The sequence below is a fragment of the Leptonotus elevatus genome, chromosome 1, assembly GCF_054856555.1.
Source record: "Leptonotus elevatus isolate MCC_2025b chromosome 1, RoL_Lele_1.0, whole genome shotgun sequence".
In the NCBI taxonomy this organism is placed as follows: domain Eukaryota; kingdom Metazoa; phylum Chordata; class Actinopteri; order Syngnathiformes; family Syngnathidae; genus Leptonotus; species Leptonotus elevatus.
This window is the reverse complement of record NC_141239.1, coordinates 31433281-31458094: the sequence shown is the minus strand read 5'-3', so window position 1 is coordinate 31458094 and position 24814 is coordinate 31433281. Positions and strand designations below refer to the sequence as shown.

General features: G+C 41.0%; 3 protein-coding genes across 12 annotated transcripts; 1 reads left to right on the top strand and 2 right to left on the bottom strand.

Annotated features, from left to right (window-relative positions):
* Positions 1-29: 29 nt before the first annotated feature.
* On the bottom strand, positions 30-12005 carry cox6a2 (cytochrome c oxidase subunit 6A2). The gene is made up of 3 exons (XM_086093337.1): positions 11918-12005; positions 1779-1921; positions 30-1669 (listed from the first exon to the last, which is right to left on the bottom strand). Exons 1-3 carry the CDS (start codon positions 12003-12005, stop codon positions 1580-1582), a joined length of 321 nt encoding a protein of 106 aa, XP_085949463.1. The 3' UTR covers positions 30-1579.
* On the top strand, positions 658-21301 carry LOC147181681 (uncharacterized). Of its 10 annotated transcripts, none has more exons than XM_086092005.1 (27): positions 677-729; positions 1554-1685; positions 4486-4597; positions 4823-5046; positions 11893-12110; positions 12775-12822; positions 13856-13879; positions 13962-14021; positions 14135-14170; positions 14557-14628; positions 14706-14783; positions 14883-14906; positions 14979-15023; positions 15391-16119; positions 16527-16589; positions 16677-16715; positions 16808-16864; positions 16958-16993; positions 17071-17106; positions 17516-17560; positions 17657-17698; positions 17781-17852; positions 17926-17988; positions 18618-18644; positions 18840-18881; positions 19246-19302; positions 20964-21301. In XM_086092005.1, exons 5-27 carry the CDS (start codon positions 12044-12046, stop codon positions 20987-20989), a joined length of 1788 nt encoding a protein of 595 aa, XP_085948131.1. In that variant the 5' UTR covers positions 677-729; positions 1554-1685; positions 4486-4597; positions 4823-5046; positions 11893-12043; the 3' UTR covers positions 20990-21301. The 10 variants fall into 10 exon arrangements, with proteins under 10 accessions (XP_085948124.1, XP_085948096.1, XP_085948117.1 ...); XM_086091952.1 differs by having other exon boundaries at positions 16940-16993; positions 20964-21299; XM_086092013.1 differs by lacking the exon at positions 20964-21301 and adding an exon at positions 19451-19643 and having other exon boundaries at positions 16940-16993.
* On the bottom strand, positions 19648-24025 carry LOC147181680 (perforin-1-like). The gene is made up of 5 exons (XM_086092031.1): positions 23942-24025; positions 22100-22662; positions 21879-22017; positions 21605-21816; positions 19648-20784 (listed from the first exon to the last, which is right to left on the bottom strand). The coding sequence occupies exons 2-5, from the start codon at positions 22624-22626 to the stop codon at positions 19926-19928; spliced, it is 1737 nt and encodes a 578-aa protein (XP_085948157.1). The 5' UTR covers positions 22627-22662; positions 23942-24025; the 3' UTR covers positions 19648-19925.
* Between the last annotated feature and the right edge of the window lie 789 nt (positions 24026-24814).

Below are 24814 nucleotides of genomic sequence, written 5' to 3'. Positions count from 1 at the left end.
TCAACTCTTTTCTATTATGCCATAGGTGAAAGGAAGAAAATATTTTTGCACCACACCAGCTCTCTGCCATGACTATACTATAAATAGTATCATTTGTCTCTAAAATTATTAAAAGCACACCTATGCATAATATCGTGTTATATTATTAATATTATGAAAGCAAAGGAAAAAATATATAAACTTACAACAAACAATGAGAGAAAAGGGGAAAAAAAACGTCCGTCGGGTCACATGCATGAATCTATATCACGCTCGAAAAGGGAAATCTATTCGATATTGGTTATTCGTTTTTTTTAAACCCAGCCTTAATCAGACAGCTGTGATGCCCGTGACCCACGTGATGATTGATAAGCGGTTCATATAATGAAATTATGAATGGATGGAATGGATACATAAATAGCAATAAAATTATATTTTTAAAATCCCGAAATTGGGACGCAAATGTTAAGTAAATCAGGAGACATATGAGCTAGACTTGTTATAATTTGATTCCATCAATGCACCTACTGCAGTTTAGTAACTTAATGAATGCCACTTGTAGGGAAATAAAAATAACACATTTGTGGTAGGTTAACAACAACTAAATTGCCATTCTCGAAGGACATTATCTTCGCGTGGAGTTACCGTTACATAAGACGTTACTCTAAAAGTACGCACACAACTTCCACAAGATGGCGCCATCTTCTCCTGTCAGAAGGAAGTTACAGGCGTAGCGGTTACTCCAAGCCGGTAAGACATTCCCCTGCAAAAAACTTTCTAAAGTTCATGTTAGCTCAGTTTCGGTAGTTTTAAAAGCTCCGGTGGCAAACAATACAACATTTTCATGTGACTAATTTATACAGCTCTATGACGTATCTTTGAGGTATCGCTGGCTAACCATCTTAAGCCGATTTGCTAATGTTAGCATTGTGTTGTGTACAGTACTACCAATATATATTTTTAATTTTAGCCTGTGTTATTTGAGTCAATATAGTTAGTATGATAAGTAAGTATATTCCGGGCAGAAGGTTTCTGTTCATTCAGTGTGCACGGTGTTTGAAACAAGGACTATAAGTTATTTGCATTCGAAAATGCCTTTAAAACTACAAAAATGCTTTTAAAACAAAGAAATCACAAGTTAGAAATGTAACACATGTTACTTGTGTTAAATGTGTATTTTTGTGCTGATAGGGTGATTTAAACCTTCTGTTCATAAATCATGTCCATTGTTTAAAAGTAAAAGTAGCAAACTGTAGAAGTAAATGTAGACAAACTATGGATGAATGGGCATATTTACAGCAAAAATATTGCTATATAATCGTTGTTAGTTGCTTTTAAGCAGTCCAAATTTCGGAACTAGTAGTTACAGTAAGTCACTGACCAAGGAAATGATTCTAAAATCATTGCTTTTTTTGGTCTTTTGTTTGACCAGCCCACCTGCTTGAAGCAGATTTCTTGGTTATTTTTAGTCCACTCTCCTAGTACTGCTGTCATTATTTCTTATTTAAAAAAACAAAAAACGATGACACTTGAATTCGTGCATAAGATGATGATGATCCTTATTTCAATGCAAGACATCACTGTGTGGATGGAAGACCCCTCAGTGGTGGGAGTTCTCGTAGTCATCGGGCAAAGGGTTGGTGTGAGAATTGTGGAACAGCGTGTGGTTGCCATCGCCCCATGGGAATTTCTGTCAGGAGACAGCGGTGAGTGATGTCTGAGTATTCCCATAAATTTTGGCCTAGGTACGGAGCAATGGAATACAAATAATGCCGAGGGAGTGTCAAGAAGCCGCTCACCTTGGTGCGGATGCGGAGGTGTTCGTAGGGCACAAATTCCGGCTGCTCGTGTGATTGCGCCTGCATCTTCATGTAGGCGTTGAACGTGCACACGCCCACGCCGGGCAACGCCAGCACATAGGTCAGAATCTCCCAGGTCCTCGCTGTGGAAAGTTTGGCAGAATTAATGAAATGTTTTTATTAGGGATGGGCGAGTACCGATACCAGGCCAATTTCATGGTATCGGTACTTGCGACGGTTCTTGATACTGGTATCGGCCCCTGCTCTTGTGGCCATTTTTTGGTCAGGAACTGTCGGAAAGACTGGGGGGAACGAAAGTTTTGTTCCGTCTCCTTCGTTTCCTGTGTATCTCCTTATGAGGTAATACTTATTAATTTTATTACTTCTTGCAGCGCCGTTTCGGTGTGCATTACTGAGAATGAGTAAGTACTCTTGCTGTGAGTAATATCACCTCTATCTGTGGTTCATATATGTTTGTAGCTTACGTAACTTCGCCGTGTTTAATTGCCTCTTGCCTTGCTCTTAACTCATTCAAACCCAAAAACATAATGTTTTTTGATAGTTTGTCCTTCACTCCCAAAAACATATTTTTATGCAAGAGCATACTTAGAAGGCTTTGGTGCAGCTTCTGACATGAAGAGGTGGCTTAAAGCAATGGTAGTTATTACAAAAACGGCCAGCAGGTGGCAGCAGAGTATAAGAGCTCAGCCAGGGCCATGTTGCAACAAGGTCTTTTTGACAGTGTTTTCAACAGGAATGTGAATAATAATGACATTTTCTAATGCTAACAGAAACAGATACAAATATACTTTTTTTTTCCTGATGAAAGAAGAGACTCTAATCTGTCTTTTGGTAGGTTCCATGTTTTTTTTTTTTTATAGCAATACAACACAATATTCTGTGGGACTTGCAAAATCTGTGAAAATCCAGTAACACAGCCGGGAGCCAAGGGGGTTGCTTTCATGAAAATGGCTGGGAGTGAATTAGTTAATTGCCTTGTTAATGTCGTTGCAGTGCTAAAAATAGAACGGTGTCGTTACGGCCCTCGCAGATGCTAATTATAGCTCTTATAACACTACATTATATTTGTAATGTGGCTTTTCGTTTCCCTTTGGGTTTTATATATACTAATTCATATACAGAGCAGCCTTCCAAATTAAAAGCATGGGTTTTGTTAAGTTAGTAACATTGTTTTTCAGTTTCAATTGATATTTTAGCCGTTTTGGATTTAGTTATAGCTGTGGAGCTCAATGAATGGGATTGTCTATTGTATCTGTCTCACACTCCTGAGAAAATAAGGGAGTGTATGTGTCTGGTACCTGTCTCTGTCGGAAGGGGGGCACAGGCTGATTATTGTTTTTCTCTAATCTGATTTATAGCTATGGGAACTTGCAGAAGGGAGGAGAGAGGAATTCTCTTGTTTTTACTGAGTTGTAAACAAATGTATTGTGGGCTGATGGGAGGAGACTTATTCACCCACTTTTCAATAAATAATGATGTGCCGGAGAGCCCGAGACACAATCTGATGGAACACGGCTTCAGTGTAGTCAATTGTTGTCATCAGAAGCTTCTGATAATTATAATACCTTTGCAAAGGGACTTCTTCACCAGGATCTCACCATTCAGTTAATTGAACACGCAAAGAGTACAATACTTAATATTGTCTACTCTAACCGTTTCAAAACAAGATATAATTAAACATCACACCAAACAGCTCGAGAAAGTCTTACAATTCTAACACCACTGTATTGAATTGAATTATTTGCACTTCACTGTATTCCTTAAAAAGAAGTTGTACAATCACATGTTTTGATTGGGACTTTTTTTTCTGGCCACTGGATTATTAGTTTCATTTTATATATGGATTTTTAAAAATTCATTATATTATGTGCTTTATGCAAAATTACTTTTATGAGAACATTGAAAACATATAATTGCCATACATTTCATTAAATTTTAAGGAAATTTGCTATCGTTGGGATATGTATGTCTTTTTTTAAAAAAAATTATGTGTCTTTTTTTGTGTGTGTGCAAATTTTATGTATCATAGGTACTAATGGTATTGGCACTTGGTATCGGTGAGTACTGAAGATTTGAGTATCGTATCGGTCTAAAAAAAAGTGGTATCGAACAGCCCTAGTTTTTATGGTGTTCCACAATGGGTTGCAAGACTGCCTGCCAAGGAGCAAGAATATATATATGCTGGCTACCAGCTTTAAAGTTCATCTTGAGCTATAATAAATATATTATACATAATTGTGAGGATAAGCGGTATGGTTAATGGATGGATGGGTGACACGCTATATACACTGTGAGAAATCCTACTTGTGTAAATCCACAGTTGCTGTGTATAGGGCTAATTATTACTAGTGGCAGGTGAGTCGCAAGGCAGACGTGCTGCAAACATCAAATTTGTATGCATTCTTAACTGCCATAGAAAGACGTTAACCACTGTTAAGAGTAAAAACAATAACAGTCTACCTTAATTTTCTTTGACAGCAATTGACGACACATATGATACTGAACTTCCAGTGTTTATTCTCCCCATGTCGGCACTTATTGAGGCTGTGTGTTATTTTGAAATAAATGCCAAAGAATCTGTTGACGCTTTGGTGAGGACATGTCCTGCTATGTCACGTTTTGTCTTTTAAAGGCATATACTGTATTTCACAAAAACATTTTGTTCAAATTCTGATTTGTATGCCAGTGTTTTGTTTTTGTGAGTGTGAAGACGTTCTGACTTCCTCCCTTGTGGCTCGAATGCGATGCGGCTGACGACGACATCTGTGTATAGGCAGACCACAGACACAGTTTGCAGGGTAAGACATAACACAGTCTTGTTTACTTGTGTGTTATGCAGACGCCGATGAACAATCATTTCTTTCGTATTTTAAACATGCATATCAGTAAAGAGAGGTTTGCATGGCTCATTTGCAGAACTTACTGTTATTCGGGCAAGCGATAGGTCAATAAGTCTTTATTTTCTTAGCACGCCTGTTGCTGGCTTTACCTTTCGTCTCCTTCTTTCTTGTTTTGTCCTTCAGTCTGTCCCGAGCTTCACTCACCTCCGCAGGCTCCTCCCTACTCTCAGTCTGTCACTGTGCCTGGGAACATCAAGTTTATATTAAACCAAGTGCAGTAGGCCCGTTGATATGTGACTGAGAAGCAATGGAGGAGGCGTGTCTTCATGAAAAGATCTACGGGATTTCCATTTTTTAACTCTCACGTGACTGTAAATCCTTGGCGGGACGCAAAGGCACACATATAGGTGAGAAAGTAAGTCAGTGGAAAAATGTTTAGTACCCTACCACATGTGTTACTTAGACTGGATTTACACTGCAGGGCCATTTAATCCCTATATCAACAACACAAAAGTAGACAATAAATAAATAATTGAAATACTACACCTTGCATAGTTTCCCCGGTGTTTTTAAATGAGAGTAAACTCCAAATCTATATCATTAGTATTATTTGAGAAAGAATTGGACTCTTTGGACTACAAAATTATGTAAATTTTTCGGGGACGCTATATGTTAACGTTGTATTTTCTGTCTCTACGCTAGAAAATGGTAATCATCGCTTGAGTTTTCCAAAATGTTAGTAGTAAAAATATCATGAGTTACTGTTCATATGGACAAGGACGTGTACGTCCTTAGTTTACAAGACGTAAGTTCTTTTTTAGTACGTCATGACTTGAACTTATGTGGCAGGACAAAATCTTGATTTTATACATTTCACGAGTTGGAAATAACACAGATTTCAAACAAAAATATATGAAGGAGTACAATATTATACTGCTGAAATAACCATCCATTTTATGGGAACAAAAACCGCCAACCAGATGGTGTAGCGCTGCACAGGGGTGTTGCTTGGCTCAGGCTTTATGTTGAGTTGACGAAATTAGATTACATTAGGTTTGATTAAATTAGATTATTAATTATATTTGACTTAAAACAATTATCGTGTGGAAAATGAATGACTAAAGTCATGATTATTTTTTAATTAAAAAAATATGCTCCAAACCCCTGTTTATATGCCTCATGTTGTTTTAAGCAAGAAATACTAATGTTGCCTGGGGTAGTTGCTACCATATTGTGGACATTGCTCCATTGTTCACAGCTGACAAAGATGTTGTTTTCTAAACTGAAACCTATTTGAGGTGAGCTGTGACGTTTGCGATGCGAGCCTGAGGGTACTTTGATGTGTCAAATCGTAGTAATGTCAAAATGGCAGCGCCCTGAGATGGATAAAATGGATGCTGTTTAATTCTTATTCCACTAACACAATATTAATTAGAATACCGTTTTGAGTAAGTTAAGGCATGTAGAATATAATTTATTACAAATTTGCCTTGGAGTTCCCCTCTAAGTACAACAGCCAAAGAACAACCCTTTAAAACGTCAACATTGAATTGATCCAAATAACGATGCGGTTTGTGCAAATTTGCTCAATTTATTGTCTGTGGATAACCATGGCGTAATTGGAGCAGTTCATCCACGAATCAAAATCATCCGCCTGTTCATCTTACATTATCTTCCATAAATCAGGAAGTAGCCTTACAACTACGGACAATCAAATGCAAACAGGACCACACATTCCACTTCAAACTGCTTAGTGTGTGGCATGTGCCTGTCCATTTGAGTATAAAGACAGATGGCAAGTCTGATGGCTGTCTGTATTTCAGTGTTTTTTTCACATTGTTAGCACTACTTTTGTTGCCTGCACCTGGCCACTCAGACCGCCTGAGTCAACCAGTAGTGATGTCATACAAACAGTCAGTCTGACTGCCTTGTGAGTGGTATTGTGGGAAGCCTGTACTCGCCATCTTGGCACATGCCCACGTTTTCCGTTTGCTGCAGGTTTTCTGCAAGAGTTGCTTGCTCGTATCGTCTTTTTCTGTATGTAAACCTTAGTAAGATTAATCCACTTCTTTAAGAAAACCCATGATCAACTATTTCACTTGAAAATCACAAGGTCTTATTTGGTCATAAATCACTCTCTGTGAACCAATGTTGCGTTTTTACACAGTTTACCAGTCCAACTACGCTACAATAAGCGCAACACTAATATTGATCTCGCGCAGCAGGTGGTCAACGTTGACTAACACAAGCATGAAACTGCCTCTAAATTCTCAACAGAAGCAAAGAAAAGACACCAGCAGGTGATTTTCTTCTGTCCCCGTTTCAGTGTTAGGCCTAATTCGTTTGCTGCCTAAATAGCTATTGAAACAAACAAAAAGTGCGTCAGTAACTTTTTTTTTAAACATTTGTTGGACTGCTTTCACATGTCCATTCTTCCCAACAACAATCATCTCTTTAGTTTGTTGCACTTCTTCTATGCTAGCAGGCTTAACAGGTTTTATCTGCACGACCAGGTGCCAGCTCCATCTCCAAAGACCCCATACATACACCCTGGCCACAAACTGTTTACTTCCCTCCCTTCTGGAAGAAGATACAAGAAGACACTGGGCGTGCGCTCAAATAGACTACTGCATAGTTTCAATTCACAAGTAGTTAAATGCATAAAACGCACTTGCGCATTACCACTTTTAAATGGATTTATATTGGCATTAGGGCTTATTTTATTATTTGTTGTGTATATGTATGTCATTGTTGATCATTTATGTTGCTGCTAAAATAAGTTTAATTGTGTACATAATGACACATAAAGTTCTATTCTATTCTTCATCCATTTGAAAGTGAAGCCATTTATCTAGCTCGGAATCTTTTTCTTCCTCCCCCAGAACATACAGAAACTCTAGAGCTATTTTCTGTGGCCAGGCATTCCGTGACCCGAGTTAGGGACGCGCTCGTGTGCGAGGTAGAGAAGTTTCGACTAGAGTCTAAACATACTCTGACTCGCCTCTCGAGAGGGGTGGGACTCTTTTCCACTCTGGAGTTGCCCATGGTGAGAGGCGCAGCGCAGGTGTGGGCATACTTATTGCCCCCTGGCTTGGCGCGTGCATGTTGGGGTTCATCCTTGTGGACGAAAGCCTCCCTCCATCATCGGGTGGGTAACGGGTCCTGACTGTTGTTTGTATCTATGCACCAAACAGCAGCTCAGAGCACCCCCTATGGAGTCCTTGGAGGGTGTGTTGGAGAGCGATTGTGGCCATAAAGTGGTCGGTGCCTGTCGTGGCAGCAATCCCTGAACCCGCTGGTGGAGACCGGCGGTAAAGGGTTGCCGCCAGGCTGAAAGAGTTAGGGAATTTGGTCTGTGGCACTCAGGAGGCAGCTCATGGGTTCCACCTGGCCAAGCGGAACACAGCTTCAACCGTCACCGAGGCAAATACTGAAGCATGGGAGGAGTTTCGGCGAAGCCATGGAAAACAACTAAAGAAATTCTCAGGAGGGGGAAGCAATGCACCATTAACACTTTGTACAGTGAAGATGATTTGTCGCTGACTTTGACTCGGGACATTGTTAATCAGTAGGAAAAATACTTCAAAGACCTACTCAATTCCACCGACACCTTCCTTTGAGGAAGCACAATCTGGGGACTCTGAGATGGGCACTCCTATAAGTGAAAAAAAAACAACTTGATATCAAACAAAGCCGTCATTTGAATGGCGGCGAATGGAGCGCTAAAAGTGTTTGCGTAACTGCACACCTTAAAGCTTGCAAGCATTGTTTAAACCAGAGGTGGGCAATCTCGGTCCTCGAGGGCCGGAGTCCTGCAGGTTTTGGAGATTTCTCACTTCCAACACAAGCTGATTCCAATCAACAGGATCGTTATCAGGCTTATGCAGAGCTTGCTGATGAGCTGATCATATATCAGATGTGTTGGAGAAGGGCAACATGCAAAGCCTGCAGGACTCCGGCCCTCAATGCCCACCTCTGGTTTAAACGGTTGTCAGCCTTAAGTAACAAAACGACAGGTGCACTTGGTGCCATTTTTAACTGTCCTAATGGAGTTTATAGGCAAAAAACACCATTGAAAGCTCGAGAAGACGGAAGTGTATGTTTGTAAACCTCCGTTCACTCTTCCCAATTTTCAGACGGAAAAGAAAGATCCAAACAGACGTAAAAGAGGCTAAAATGGAAAATTTCTTTAACACATTTATTTTGTCAATATCCTGAAACCGAGGGAACAGATGGAAGCATCACGAAGCTTGCCAGCTGACGTACGTGCGGTCCAAGATGCGCACTTCATTTATTCCTGGGGTAGTATGACATCCACCCAGAGTTCCTCTGGATTGACAGACCGGAGTGGTAGTCTCCCTTCTTGAGAAGGGTCCCGGAGGGTGTGTTCCAACTACAGAAGAGTCACACTGCTCAGCTTCCCTGGTAAGATCTATCCAAGGGTTCTGAAGAGGAGGGTCTGTTGGGAAGTCGAATCTCAGATTCAGGAGTAGTATGGTTTTCATCCTGGCCGTGGAACAGTGGACCAGCTTTACACCCTTGGCAGGGTTCTCGAGGGTGAATGTGGGTTCATCCAACCATCATGTGTGTGTTTTGTGGACTTGGAGAAGGCGTTCGACCGTGTTCTGTGGAGGGTGCTTCAGGAGTACAGGGTACCAAACCACCAATACGGGCTGTTCGGTCCCTGTTCCAGTGATGTCAGAGATGGTATTACATCCAGTTGGATTAGTTTTCAGTGAGGGTTGGACTCCGCCACGGCTGCCCTTCTTTTTTTTTTTTTTTACCAATTCTGTTCATAACTTTTATGGACAGAATTGCATAATACATCTAAGCTTTATGCAGATGATGTGGTACTGTTGGCTTCTTCAGCCGCAATCTCCAACTGTCACTGTAGCGGTTCACAGTCAAGTCTGTCAAGTCTGAAGCCGTTGGGATGAGACCATTGTCCTCTGTCAGAAAAGGGTGGAGGAGTTCAAGTATCTTGGGGTCTTGTTTAAGAGTGAGGGCAGGATGAAGGGGGAGATCAACAGGCGGATTGGTGCAGTGTCTGCTGTGATGCGGACTCTCTATCGGTCTGTCGTAGTGAAGAAGGAGCTGAGCCGAAAGGCTAATCTTTTGATTTACCGGTCGATCTATGTTCTTACCCTCACCTATGGTCACGAGCTGTGGGTCGCGACCGAAAGAACGAGATTCCGACCGAAAGAACGAGATTCCGGATACTTGGTTTTCCTCTGGAGGGTGTCCGGACTCTCCCTTAGAGAGGGATTCTAATTGAGCCGCTCTTCTCCCTGTTGAGAGGAGCCAGTGGTGTGGGTCTCCCGGGCGTGTCCCACTGGCAGGAAGCCCTGGCTGGGGACAACAAAGGACACGCTGGAAAGACTATGGCTGGGCAGAGGGAAGTCTCGGCTTCCCCGCTAAAGCTACTGCCACCGCAACCCGCCTATGGATGGATGGATGGATATTAAATAATAAAACCAATAACAAGGAATAATTTGTGATTATGAATTAATACAAATACCTATTTTCAGGGGACAGGAAGTATCTTAATTACAGTAAGTAAAATCATCATTACTAAAATAACAGTAAACTAGAGGATGGATTGATGACGCCTTATGATACAATATCGATATTTTGACCCACAATATTTTGATGACACCACGAGTTGTACGATGACAAGGCGTTAACCCGCTCTTTTATGATTGCCTAATACCTCTAAGGCAGTGGTGGGAAAACTCGGTCCTCGAGGGCCGGAGTCCTGCAGGTTTTGGATATTTGCTGCTCCAACGCAGCTGATTGATCAACAGTATCATTATCAGGCTTATGCAGAGCTTGCCGGTGAGCTGATCTTATATCAGTTGTGTTGGAGAAGGGAAACATACATCCAAAACCTTCAGGACTCTGGCCCTCGAGGACTGAGTTTGCCCATCCCTGCTCTAAGGGCACATCAGGACAGTTGTCATCTGTGTGTCTTCATTTTGGGCTGTATTTCTAATAGGACAGACCACCGTGAAACTAACATCCAGATGAGTGTCCAGACACCCTCACCTCGTTTCAATCTCCTCTGTAGCTAAATGAGCTGAGACAGTCTGCCTTTGTCCTACCGAGCCTCCCAAAAACAGTCGCCTCGCGCAGTAGGAAGAAGGCAGATGGTCCTTACGGATTGCAGAGTGGCTTTTATTGCCAAGCAAACGTGCACAGACAGACAAATGTTTAGAGGTGAACCGATGGCTGGTGAGTCAGCCGGGTTTTATGTTTTGGTCTTGAGCTCACTACCTCCAAGGAAGACGATGTGGTGGTCCAAAGTCAGCTGGACCAAAAAAACAAAAAAAAAAACCTAGAGTGCACTCTTTCGAGGCAGAACCGTCGTATGTGCTGATGTCTTTAGACAATGTAAATGTTACATAAATAATGAAATAAATGCCATCATGTGCATATGCTTCTTGTTCGTAGTCTCAACACTTGATCACAGCAACCGCTTGTTGCTATGGAAACTCGTTCACTATATTGTTTTTGAACAGATTGTCTTGGCATGGTCCCGCTCCCATCTTGTACACTGATGTGAGACCACCACCAAAACCTTTCTAACTCTCTTTTTATACTCTTCTATCGAATCCTGTGCTACTATGCTGCTCTTACTGGTGTGCTATTGATGAAGGTCTGTTTTGATGATTTTTTTTTGCTGTTTGGTATGCTTTGTATTTAACCAAATAACAAAACTTTATTTTCAGAAAGCCATCACACAATAGAAAATGCCATAGGTGAGCTAACTAGAATCAATGTCATGGTAGTTATAGCCTTTAAACAACTGACATCTGAACACAAAAGTTAAAGAAGCACATGCACACAGATAGTTAAACAATACACAAAAGCATATGGTAATATCAATAATCTACTAATGCACTAAATTATCCATGTACTAGTATGCCCTTCATCCCCACCAGTAAGACAATTCAGCGCACCAGTATAATGACTAGGGCGTATGAATAGAACCGCTACTTGTTACAACTAAGTAAAAGTGTGCCAGCTGACAACTACGTACTGCAAGTACTACTAATGACATAATAAAATTTTACTAGTTAACAATGCATGCAATGCATTGCTAGTGGTCCTAGTAGTACACAGATGACAACTATTGTACAGTTTAGCCTTACTAGTAAAATTACATTCTACTAGTGGGAAAAATATACAGTCTACAAAAGGTTCTGTGTGTGGTCAGATGTTTTATTGTGTGTCACAAATGCCCTGTATTTCAGCATAGTCACCAAACCTCGACGTTACCCTCTGATGCCAGCGCAGAGGGCGGGTACCATTCGGTGGGAGGAGTAGGAGCATGGATATAAAAGACATCAGAGGATGCCACATTCATGCATTGATTCATCCATCATTTGATTGCCCGCCTCCATCATGTGGTGTTCGGCTCTTCTTCGCACCTCGCTGCTTCTCTGCCTCGCCAGGCAAACTCTACAAAGAGGTAATCAAAAACTCAACTCAAAACAAAACAATCAGATCACAAAAACAGACAAATATTTATGCATTCTATATTTTATATTTTTTCATAGATATACTGTGGCCCTTGAAGGACTTAATATGGCTCCTCTTGATAGAACGAACATTTGTAATTCAACAACAACAAATATTCAAAATGTGAGCGTTAATTTGGCCGTTTTTAACAGCTTTTTAGAGTTTTTTCCTAGATGGATATATCTTAAAATCTCTTAAAAATGCCTACTTCTAAGCAGCAACGGTGCTTTGTAAATATAAACTATTGTTAATAATGTTGAAAGAAGCAAGTCTATTTCATAAGTAAACAGTGGAATGATTTATCTTCCAAAGCTGCCATGAATCGGCGCCTTCAGTAGCTGCCTCTCACCCACGTGTTAAAAATCGCTCCACTCTACCGCACTTTGAATCATTTATTATCACTTCAATCAAAGGATTGAGGTGAGCAGAAGGGATAAAATTTGGCGGCTGCACGCGAGAAGAAGCTGCAGGCTCCACACAGTCGCCTCTTTTATTTATTGTTTTAGTAGTTACTAGTTATCATCAGTGGATGCCTCTTTCAATATGACTGTTCAGTATTTAGGAGGTCAAGTGTAAAACGTTTGATGTGGTTATTTAGTATTTTTATTTTTCAGGGGTTACAGCTCAGGGCATGTCTTGGAGGAGAATCATGCCAGCCAGAGGTACAGTAAATGGGATCACTGCTAATCAAATATCTTTAAATACTGTATTTATTTGTTTGTTTACTAAGAACAGAGAAGGCTTATACACAAGTGAAAGTGGAATTTAAAAAAAAAAAACTACAGTGAATGTACTGCAAAAACGTTACACACCTGTTCAACTGACAGGTCTCTGTGATAAAAAAAAGAAAGAAAAGAAAAGAATAAAAGGCTAAGATAAATCATTTTAACAGTACCACAATTAATGTGGCCTATAACCTGTCCAGCTAAAAAAAAAGAAGTTTTTTTTTAGGGGAAAGTAAAAACAAACAACTGAGACAATGTTGCATAAGTATATAAGTATAACAAAATCCTCAAACGTGGTAAAATCTGTTTTGGGCCGATGAAACCAAGGTTGAACTATTTTACAATAATTTAAAATATATTTTTATGCAAACACAACTGTTCATCACCAAAAGAACATCATACCTGCAGTGAAGTATGAAACTGCCTTTATCGTGAACTATTTATCATGAACTGGGGCATTGCTTAAGGTGGAGGGAATTATGAACAGTTTCAAGTAGCAGTCAGTGTTGGCACAAAACCTATCTGCACCTAATTTGTGATAAATGGAGGCTTTTAAAATCCTGGCACTTGTCTGCTGACTCTTATTTAACATGAGTTTGATGCACACCTCGTTATAAGAGGGTGTGCACACTTGTGTAACCACATGTTTTCAGTTTATTTTTACTTACTTTTACTTAGGGTTTTTTTCTGTAAGTTGTACAGGTTACAGGTCACATTGTTTTTTGTTTTTTTCCCCACAATAATTCATTCAGTGCTTACTGTTTTAATTTGCAATAGAATTCAGCATTTGTCTATGAACTGAGAGAAATACTTTGCTATAACTTTTTTCCCCTGGTGGGAAAAGTGAGACGTCTACTCTTAAATGAAGAAAGAAGCAATATTTATGTACTATTTGAGGAAATACAATATCTTGTTTAAATTACCCCTGTTGAACTTGAAAGTGATGAAAATGCTTCCATCTGCTCTCCAGGTGTCGGCATCGGAACTAAAGGCGGTTAGTGCTTTCTGTTTAGCACATTATCATCTACACTCAAAATTGTGAGAGATGTCTGTAATATTTTGATATTGTGTCATAGTGAATGGTGTCCACAGAGCTCTTGGGAACAGATATGTCAACAAACCATTGAAAGCTGGAAGTATGTTTCATTTTCATTGTGACTGATGATTATTTCTATTATAAGAATGAGGTTAACTGAGAGTTGCGGTTACAAAAAGTCATACTCATGTTTAAATGCTTTTCTTTGTTCAGTTGGACATTATCCTGTTCCCAGTCCACTAGGTGTTGGTAAGTTGTCATCATCATAAAACAAACAGAATATACAGGGAAATCCTCCTCAAAATTATATCATTTCATAGTCTAATAACATAGCCAAATCTTGCTCAAATGATCTCAGATTCTCACAATGTGTAAAAGCAAAATTGTGTGTGAACTGAAGCTCAAGGTTTTTTTTGTTGTTGTTGTGTTTTTTTTTCCATATTTGTTTTGCCTTTTATTTGTTTCCAGGGGGAATAATGACATTTACTAGCAATGAAAATGTTTTGATACATCAGTGGTTCACAAACCTTTTACACAGACACTCTAATAATTAGGCCTAAACCCATGCAAGATAAGTCAAACTCACAGGACTGGCATAAATAGAAAGTCCATCAAATAAATCCTTGTTTTCATAGGGGGCTACCAACCTCTTGGGCGAGGGGTTGTACCTGGACGATTCCCTGCCTTTGGAAACCATGGACACTATGGTATTAAAGCCTATACTTAGTAGAGCTATTAACTTCTCTTGGTTACTGTGTGAGATGACTAGAAATATTTATTTTAGGTGGCAATCTTGGCACTGGCTTGCCACTGGGTCTCACGCCTGCAAATGGCCTGGGCTTGGGCCACGGAGGCAAACGCGGTAAGAGGAACAACTCTCTCTAGTGTCATCTATAGTGAATTATGCTAAGTCATTCTATGTTGTGAGTAAAATTGTTGTTTTTGTTGTGTGTCTTTATAGTTTATGGTGTCGGCCCTGTTGCAGGTACGCATCCATTCACTTTTGTCCCAAGTTTATCCACGTCAGACTGTGTCAATATTTATAACTTCTTTCCAGGATATGCTCCGTACACCAACATGGGCTACCCCGCCGTCCAACCAGGTACTAGAAACCACATTGTCTGAACCCTGGGACATTGTGTAAGATTTATTGAGGTTAGATGCAGAGCAATGCTTTTACTGTGGAAATGTGTTGTTGTTTTTTTTACCATCTTGAATGTATAGACCCATGGGAATGCTTGGTTTTCAGCTCATTTAACCCAACAACATGGAACATATCCATACTTTATATTATCCCCTTTTCTGCAGTTTATTTTACATCAGGGACTACTTTGGGTTTGAGATGGCCCAAATGCTCTCTGGCAACATGGATGCCAGATGGATGACGGTTGAAAGGTGCATGTGATGAACGGCGTTGTTTTGACGCCGTGGGATGAACACATTTCGTATGATGGTATGTCCTCCGTCAGGTGTTTCTGCGGCGGAATTGGGAGGATTGGAGGAGTCTGCCCGTGGCCAGGCTGCTCAGGATCTGAAAACAGCAAAAACCGGAACACTTGGTGTCTTGTTTGGAGGACCAGAAGAAACAGGAAGATTCACCATGGGGAGAGGAAATGGAAATAGTTTTAGAACTGAAGTGGTATCAACTGGAAGTGAACTTAAAATCTTTGACCCAACATCAAAGGTGTCAAGCCTTGGACTGACCACAGGGGATCCAAATCTTGCTCAGGCTGCCGGAGGTAGTGTTGAGCCTTCAGTCCTCAGTCATGGCGCAAGACAGCCGCAGTCTGTTGGTAAAGACAAGCTCCAAAAACTGGCTTCTGCTGCTTCACCAGTACAGAATGCCAGAAACCGAGGATCTGCTCGTTCACAACGCCGCAAAAACAAAAAGTGTGGATCCTTGTATTTGCCAAACAATCACCGTGAGCCGTCTGGAATGACGCCGAGATTAGCGCCTAATCTTGCTCCTCAAGACCCAAGACCGGATCAGTATCAACTTCTACCATCCCAAGATACACGCTTACAAGCTCCCATATCCAGAATCTTTTTAGCTCCTGAACAGAGGAGTCCAAATGTCTCAAATGGGCAAATCGGTGGAAGCCAGCAAGTGTCAAATTCTCAAGTACGAGAAGTGCAGAGAACTATACCTTTGTCTCCGGAGACAGGTTTAAGTCTTGCCCGGGCAGGTGTGCAAGAAGGTAAAATAAAATAAAAAATTTAAAAAAGCTTTAATCTCCCCAGGTGTCCTCTAACGTATCCTCACGCTTTCACAAATCATAAAAATGTTACTCAAATTTTTCATTGGATTCAAGCTAAACAATGAGGTATTTCAGAATAGCACAATTAGCAAAGACAATACTCAACTGTATAATGTTGAACTGTGAATATGCAGGTGCAATATAAGGCTGAGCTCCCATTGTGTACTTCTTTTGGTCTTATTTAGTTAAGTCTTCATTTCTATCAAAGTTAACTTAAAAATGTCCATATTGCATTTGCCATTTATTTACCTAGTTCTGTGCTTATTATGTTATTTCTCATCCATGCTGCTAATTTGTAGGTTTGTTGTGGTGTGGTCTTGTGTTCAACCAGTTCATTTGTTCCACAGGTTATATTGGTGGTGCAGGGAACTATCTGGGAGGAAACTTGGCCCCAGGGGCTTACGGACCAGGTAACGCTGGCCCACTAACATGAAAAGCAACATTACTTCTAAAGCATTAGGATGTAAATGATGTTTATGCACTGGCCATAAATTTAGGACAGGGAGGATACCTGGGAGCAGCAGGGAAACTTGGAGGTAAATCCGTCATCATCAAATCATCCTAAATTTGTACTTTTGTGTGTGTGTCTTATTTATCTAATTCACACCTTTTATGTCAAACATGTCAGCTCCAGCTGCTGTCGGTCAGGGAGGATACACAAAAGGTCCTGCAGGTGTATCAACAGGTCTGGATGATTATTTTTGGCAAATTTCTTTGAAGCGTTTTCCTACAAATGTAGTGTGAGTGTGTTGAATAACAGGTTATGGTAACGGTGCAGGAGGATACGGGGGTGCTTTGGCGGGCAATGGCTTGGGTAAGAAAACGCCAAACTAAAGATGGATGTGTAAATGTATACAAATTACTACTAATACTTGCCACACCTTTTGACAGGTTATGGAAATGGTTACGCCAACCCGTACGGAGCTGGTAAGTACATAGAAAACAACTTTTAATTAGCTGAGGGAGTGAATTTAAATAAAGGAAATCAATAAATACATGTTGCGGCTGGAGCATTAAAGTTGCAGTATGTGCTTCTGTCCACTTGGTGTAGCTGTTGTAAAACTGTCCATTTGAGTTTTGTTATTGTTTAAATCCAGCCCACTAAGAGTTTACATTATCAAAAGTCCTGTAATATTTGTTACATTAATTGTAGTTTTTCCCTAAAATTAATGTCATGTCAAATATTTTCCATTGGCATTCCAAAACCATCACTTTTCAAGAAACAAAAGCCTGTTGAGCCAGTTTGACTAGAAAGGCACACAATAAAGTAATAAATGGTCATAAGTGATTAACTACCACGATTAACCGCACCCGCCCACCCTCCTGAATTTTGCAGCTCTGGGTACCGGTAGCTATGCTGGTCAGCCTCAGGCACCATATGGTAAGATATTAAGCAGTCCAATCATGTCTGCCCTGCCATCGAATTGTCTTATGTGTATAAAGTAATGTATGTTAAGGACCTTATATGTTTTTGCAGGAGGACTTGGTGCTGGACTGGACCCAGCTGCTGGAAAATATGGTGAGAATACTCAACTTGTTAAATCATAGAATAGCATCCACTCATGAAAATCCGTCCACAAGAGTTTGTTTTCATCCTGTAGGAGGTGCACCACCCGAAGCAGCATCTCAGGTTCCTTACGGCGGCGCTCCAGTTGCTCCCGGCAGACTCGATGGTAACTTTTGTTTTTACTTTAGAATGAACTTGTTACTTTCGCACAATAGCCATGAACATGTCTGTCCCTTTAGGAGATGGCGGGTATCCGTACGCCGCCCAGCCCATCGGCCTCAGCGGTGATGGCAGCAAACACGGTGAGAACAAGTTATGGTGTGTGTGTGTGTGTGGGGGGGGGCGCTTCTTCAATCTGACCCACTTTTATTCAGCTTGTCATCAACAATCGCTACGAATTGACGCCCCCTCTAAATATTTTATATCAGTGCTTCTCAAACTTTTTACACCAAGTACCACTTCAAAAAATACCACCATGACTCATAGCAATTTTTTTGTAAGCAATTGTAGCGCGTATATGCAGTTTGAGCATGAACACTGCACTGGATGGATAAAAATAACTTTACTGTTTCAATTCAAATCCACCTTAACAGTTCAATAAAAAAAAATTGCACCCTAATTAAATGTTTTTGAAAATGTCGTTGTACTTAAAAGTGAAATACAACTGAGCTGTACTGTGCTGTATTGAAGAATAAAAAACAAATTTGTATCAGTAAAACTGCAGAATTTAAACATTTTATTCTGTGATTCTTTTGTGTGCCACTAAAGAAGGTCTAAGTGTATTTCAATTAAAGCATGTCCCCCCAAAAAAAAATTTGTGTAGAAAAGGCATAATTGGCCTCATTTAAAATAGAGCGCAGTTTCCTGCTCATTTCAAGTCACCAGGAAATTGACGTTTTTGCCCAGAATCATATATTGTGTGTGCTTTCAGGTTCCACATATGGAGCTCCACAAGCAGGTGACTCTTTCCTCAAAGTTCTCTCAACCGACCACATTGTTAACTATGTCAAACATGTCATTGTTCTACAACGTTAATGCGCTTATAAAGCATTTTTATATCAAATATATATGAACTCATGAAAAGATTTCGAAGTCTGCTGTGTGTTTTCATTTATCCAAACATCCAAAAAGTGCTTTGTGTGTGTTTACCCAGGCTACCTTCCACAGCAGTTAGGCCCAAGTCAGGATGCGTTGGGTAAGCGAGACACCAGTCCAACTTTCTCCTTCACAAGCAACTTCCTGGCATTGTTGCAAAATGCCATAATCAACTCCCAAATTTTGAGGAGAGTAGCATAGCTCCAAATGAAGATATTTGGTTTTCTAGTACTCAATGGAAGAAAGAGGAAATGTGACTTTGTGTTGACTTTGTATGTAGTAAAAAAAATGTGTTTCTATATTCAGGATATATATGACTAAAATGTTGCATATTTACACATTTTCTTGTTTATATGCATTATTTGGGGCCTATTCATTCTTATTATTCTCGTGGGGTGTTTTTTTTAATATATATATATATATCCACATTTCTTACCTTTTCGAATGTGGCTCGTCCTTTACAGGAGCAAAAGCGGCCAAGTACGGTGCAGGAACTGGACCACTTGGAGGTGGATACAAAGGTGAGAATGAGGGTCGGTAGACAATGATCCAATAAAACCCTAATAAAGTTTAGAGTACGAGTTTCCTATTTACAGCAATACATGGAAGGTTTTGTTTGTCTCTTTAAAAATAGTCTTCAATTGTCCTGTTTATCTGTGTCTTTGTCAGGTTGATTGAAATGACATGCTGGTTTTCGAGTGGATCGTTTGTCATTCACTGATTTGTTTTTGTTTTTAATTCTCCATGTTTGTTGTATTTTTGGAATCTTTTTACGTTACATAGATCTTTTAAGTATTCACTCACTGGCGAAAGTGACACGACGAGTGGATGATGTATTTTAAAATAAATATGGAAAAAAGTACACATTGACTTTGTATTGATTTATTCCACCCTACCAATTGAATACAAGGCCTAGAGACTTAATAACATTTCCCACATTTGCTTTCACATGCCACTTATTGACGCCTCATTTGTTCACAGGAAATGTCACCACTTCCTGTCTTGTGATGTAAGCGATTTAGGTGTTAAATGTCGATTCCAATGAACTGAAAGCAGTAAATTAACCAGTGACACCAACACCGCAAATCAACTTTAATGCCAGCAAAACTCATTCAGACTCTCTTGGTTTCTCTTTCTTTGTTGTTTAAAATACATCAGCGAAACTTTGGTTTGTCTTTGTGCTCTGAGTGTGCACAAAGACACCCATCTTCAGCAGCGCAGCTTGTGGAACAGGGTGAGCATGGCGGGACACGTAAACGCTCATCAAACTCTGGCTCATGGGTGAAGCCTTGTAGTCGGTGCACGACATGCCGCCCAGACTGGGCGCACATTCCACATCCAACTTGTAGAAAAGCTTTCCGTGGCGCATGGCGCACACGTCCATCTTCACGCCTGCCGTAAGCACTCGCTCGCATTGTCCCAGAAGGTCGTCGTCCCAGCCACTGTCCTGGTCCCAAACTTCAAACCTGACTTTAGGAGCCGCCGACAAGTCCTGGGTACCCAAGTCCATGACGGTGGCCCAGCGAGGGTTGTTGTTATTGTAAATAACGGGCGAACGCTGCTCTTGCTTGTTGAAAATCACCTTGACGTAGCCGTCGCTGGCAGTGGTGTGATCCCCCCAGAGATCCGAGGCCCTTTGGACGGTGATGATGACCCGGGCGATGCCCCTACGGGTTGGGCAGCAGTCCGGGTTTACGGCGCGTTCGTTGTGGCACTGGCAGACACAGGGGTCACGGGAGTCGCTGTTGATGCCGGCCTGACAGCGCCCGCTGCAGTTCCTCATCAGAGCTCGTTCCAGGATGTAATGGCTTATGGCCAAGCGCAGGTTCTTCCAAGCAGGATTGTTAGTCGGCAGCAGCTCGTGCAGAGGCTCCAGGGAATACGATATGATGTCTGGATAGTGAGGCAGCGTGTTGAGCCATTCCTTGTAGGCAGATGGATCTTTGTCAGCAGAGAAGAGAAGGTCCATCTCTGTGGTGTGACCCCCCTTTATATCTGTCAACCTGTTGGGAAGATGAGCCAGGTTGGGGTTTTCTGATGAGTGCAAATCTATGCAAAGTCAATGTGATTTGTTTAGGCAAATAAGTGACAAAGCTTTTCTTAGGTTACTTAGGGTTCACAAGTTTTGGATAGTGACTCAATAGACAACATCACACCTGAAATTAGTTTTTTTTTTTTTCAGGGTGGTTGGGCTCACTTCAGATATAAGGTGAGGAGTTTGGTTATCCGGGAGCACAGCACATGAGGTGTCCCGGGCATGTGCAATCAGTAGGGGCAGACGTAGGACACTCTGGAGCAGGGATGTCCAAACCACGGCCCCGGGGGCCATTTGTGGCCCGCCGTCCATTTTCTAGCAGCCCTCAGCATATACAGGAAATAACTTTTGGCACAGCCTGCTTTTCTAGATAGGCAAAAAAACTATGTAAAACTAAAATAGAAATATTTATCTTTGTAATTTAATTGATGAAGTCAGATATTTCAGTCTCAGAAGCAAACATGTTCCGATTAACTAAGATCCTTAAGTAAACACTGCTTTAAAAATGGTCATTTTATTACCAATTACCTGTACTCTTTCTTTGAATCTGAATGTGGAGATTGGCTCAGGGCTGGGGCGGATCTATTCTCGTGGGATATAGGGGTGTGGGCCACCCCAAGATCATGAAAAATTCTAAACTGTTAATCTTGTTTAAAAAAAGCTAAAATAATATAATTGATTGACTTATTAGTTTTAGCGTATTATTAGTGGAATTGGAAGAGCATGACTTCATCGATACTTTTAGAAGACATCAGGCCAGGGATCTTCTGTAGAGAGAAAGCTCTTGCCTGTCGTTAAAGAGGCTGGAGAAGGCCGCCTTGCTCTCCGTCTTGTCAATGTCGTTCTTGCAGTGTTTGGCCTGAGTTTCTGCGGTCACTCTCGTGGTAATGGAGGCCTCGGCTTCCAGGCACATGTTCACCTCATCCACGCTGAGGCCCTGCAGGCTGGCCTGGCACTGTTTGATGCTGGTCACCGAGTGGACAGATCCTCCCAGTTTCACCTACATTCAAAGACAATTATTTCACATTTATTTCTGTCAGTCATATGCAACGGTTTTGGTACCTTTGTGATGTAATGGGTGCCAAAGTTGTCGATTAGTCTGTAAAAACGTTGCTTGTGCTGAGGGCTGTATGTCTTTGGAAGCTCCTTCAGTGCTTTTCGAAATTCACTGTGCAGTAGAGGCTTGTTGGACACTCGGTAGCTGTATACACCAAAATGCAAAGAAAGAATGTGATCAAAGTATTGCTTTGGGAAAACATTGGAATAAGTCTTAACCTTGCTACCTGTAGTACTCGCAGGACATTTTTTGGCTGGTAAAGCTGAACTTGTCGTTCTTTGATTTCTCCATTGAGTATTGGGCCACGTTTGACTGGGTGGCAGCCAGCATGACATTTGCCCCGTGGCCCTTAACAGTCAAGCCCAGACTGGACTTCCAGTTGTTTTCCACTAAAGAGCCGATGGAGTTGACGAGAGCCTCACTGGAGCGGTGAATGGTACTGGCCACCTTCAAACTGCAGGACTGCTTGGGCCTCCAGTCCACCACAGACAGGGGAAGCTTCTGCTTCTCTTTCTCCATGAAGGGGTTGCTACACAGGGTGCACGTTTTGTCCTTGCGTTTACACCGATTCATGTCCAGAACAAATGCTCCCTTGCGCTTCATCTCGGTGATATCGAAGCCTTCCCCGGCCAGATTGCTGCCTGGAGCCATAGCTGCCTGGAAACATTCCTTGGGGGAGCCCACGATGCAGGACTGATGTGAACGTTGAGGCAGGAACAGCGCAAGGGCAACACAAATATACAACAGAATCATGTTGAGGTTGCCTTGGAGGCACACTGATTGTTGGATCTGAAGAACAGACAAACGAGGAAACGCGTTGCTGACATTTCCAGACGGACACATTGAGGAGACTGTAAAATTAATAACTCATAAAGAGAGTTGTTTTGGAACCATTCAAAACAACGGTTACTACAGCTAACTAACGCTAGTATGGATCATTGGCGTGAAGTGGAAAACGTGCAAATATGTTGTGACTGAGCAAGACTTAATCCCAGTGATAATAATGAACAAACTTGTTTCAACTTGACTGGAAGACAGAAGCGACAGGAATGTTTTTTTTTTTTTAGTTAGCTCAAATTCTTTGGTGAGTTATCTTGGCCTGTCATTACCTGAAAACCCTGTCTTGAAAATCGTTGTATTATCGTGCCATGGGGTGTGTAATGCTTGGTCAAACTTTTAAGACTTGTGTGCACGTTATGTCAGGTTTTCTCAACTGTTTTCACAACTGCATGGAAATTGTTCTTCCTATAAGAGACATCTGAAATAATTGGTAAATGTTACTTCATTTATATAGTGCTTTTCCACCTTACAAGGCGTTCACCTATTGATCACGCAGAATCAGGAGCAACTGGGGGTTTAGTATCTCTTTAAGGATATAATTCGACATGGTCACAATGGCATAGGATCGAACCCACAACCTCTGGGTTGTGAGACGACCGCTCTACAACTGAGCCACGGCACTAAATATTTAAGGCTTCTTCCAAATAATCAATGTGAGTTACCAGTAATCAGAGCGTCAGATGAATCGTCAGGGTTTTAGTTTCGGCTTTGTGGTATGAGTGCAATTTCATGCACCAAGGTAGACTAAAGTATTGTGGTGCTTGGTTCTTCCACATCTTAAACAGATGAAAAATCGAAACTGAGATTCAATGATTGAGGTGTATTCTAAGACATTTGTCCTTATAGTAGTGATTCCCAACCAGCGTGCCGGAGCACAATGGTGTGCCACGGGAAATGATCAAATTTCACTTGATTGGTGAGAAAATGATTTTATGTATCTTTGTCCATCACACTATGCCAGCAGTGACAGACAGAACAAATAAATGCCCTTCCCATTAGATGGCAGAAAGTATGTACAATTTTATTTAGTGGTGTGCCGTGAGATTTTTTCATACTTAAAATATGTACCATAGTTCAATAAAGGTACGGAATCACTGCCTTATCAACTATGTTCAAAGAATTGAAACTGGTGTCAAGCATACTTGATAAAAGTTGCACGCCAAACTACAGCACACACAAAAAAATCCCTCACAATATGAAAGATCAATATCATACTTTGCAAACTTACCTTTTGTTGTCGTGTTTTTTTGTGCCGCTAACAGGTCTGTATAAAAGAGGGCTAGATGTGTCAAACTGTGCAACAGCATCTGACCTCATTGTTCTTAAGTAAAAAATTGGGGTGGGGGTTGGGGTGATAGTGGTTTTTAAAAACAGGTTGTGTGGTTTGACAGTTTTTTGATGAGAGGGGACTGGTGGTCCGCAGGGGGTTGGTGTTCCTGTCAACACAGAAACTGAGACATACACTCACGCACACTCTTTTTTTCTCTGAAGTTGTTATATTAATCTGATTTGTTAAAAGTTTGTAACCCATTAAGTTTCCAATTTCCTGAAGCGGAAGTGCAGGCTTTCATCATTGGCTTGTCTTTTGGAACGTCCCCCTGGGGTCCATGCTTGGTCACTATGAGTTTCATCCTTAAGCGTGTTGTGCTGTGTGATTGCGCACTGTGATCGTCCGCTTTTGGGGACCAAGTACAAATACTGTACCTATTAAGCAAAACTAAATGAACAACATTTTAAGCAATATCACATAGGAGAGTGGCAGACTTACATGCCAATTACAATACTAAGGAGATTAAACGGACTTGTTTTATCGATATATTGATTAATTTGCTGGTTTCCTCTGTAGCTTGTCAGAAAAAGGGAAACCATGTTGATCCTTGTTTTCCAAAGTGAAAGCAGTTGTTTGGAAAGGTCTTCTTTGCTTTCAGGAAGTACAACAGAAATCAGACAGTATTTACTTTTGTGAGGCTGAAATCAGAATTTGAACAATTTTAAGTCAAACAACTCTAAACGATTACTGTAATTGCTTGTTGATTCATTTGTCTATTGTCATTACTTTTGGCACCTCTATTGCTTATACTACATACGTCTGTCCCTGTGG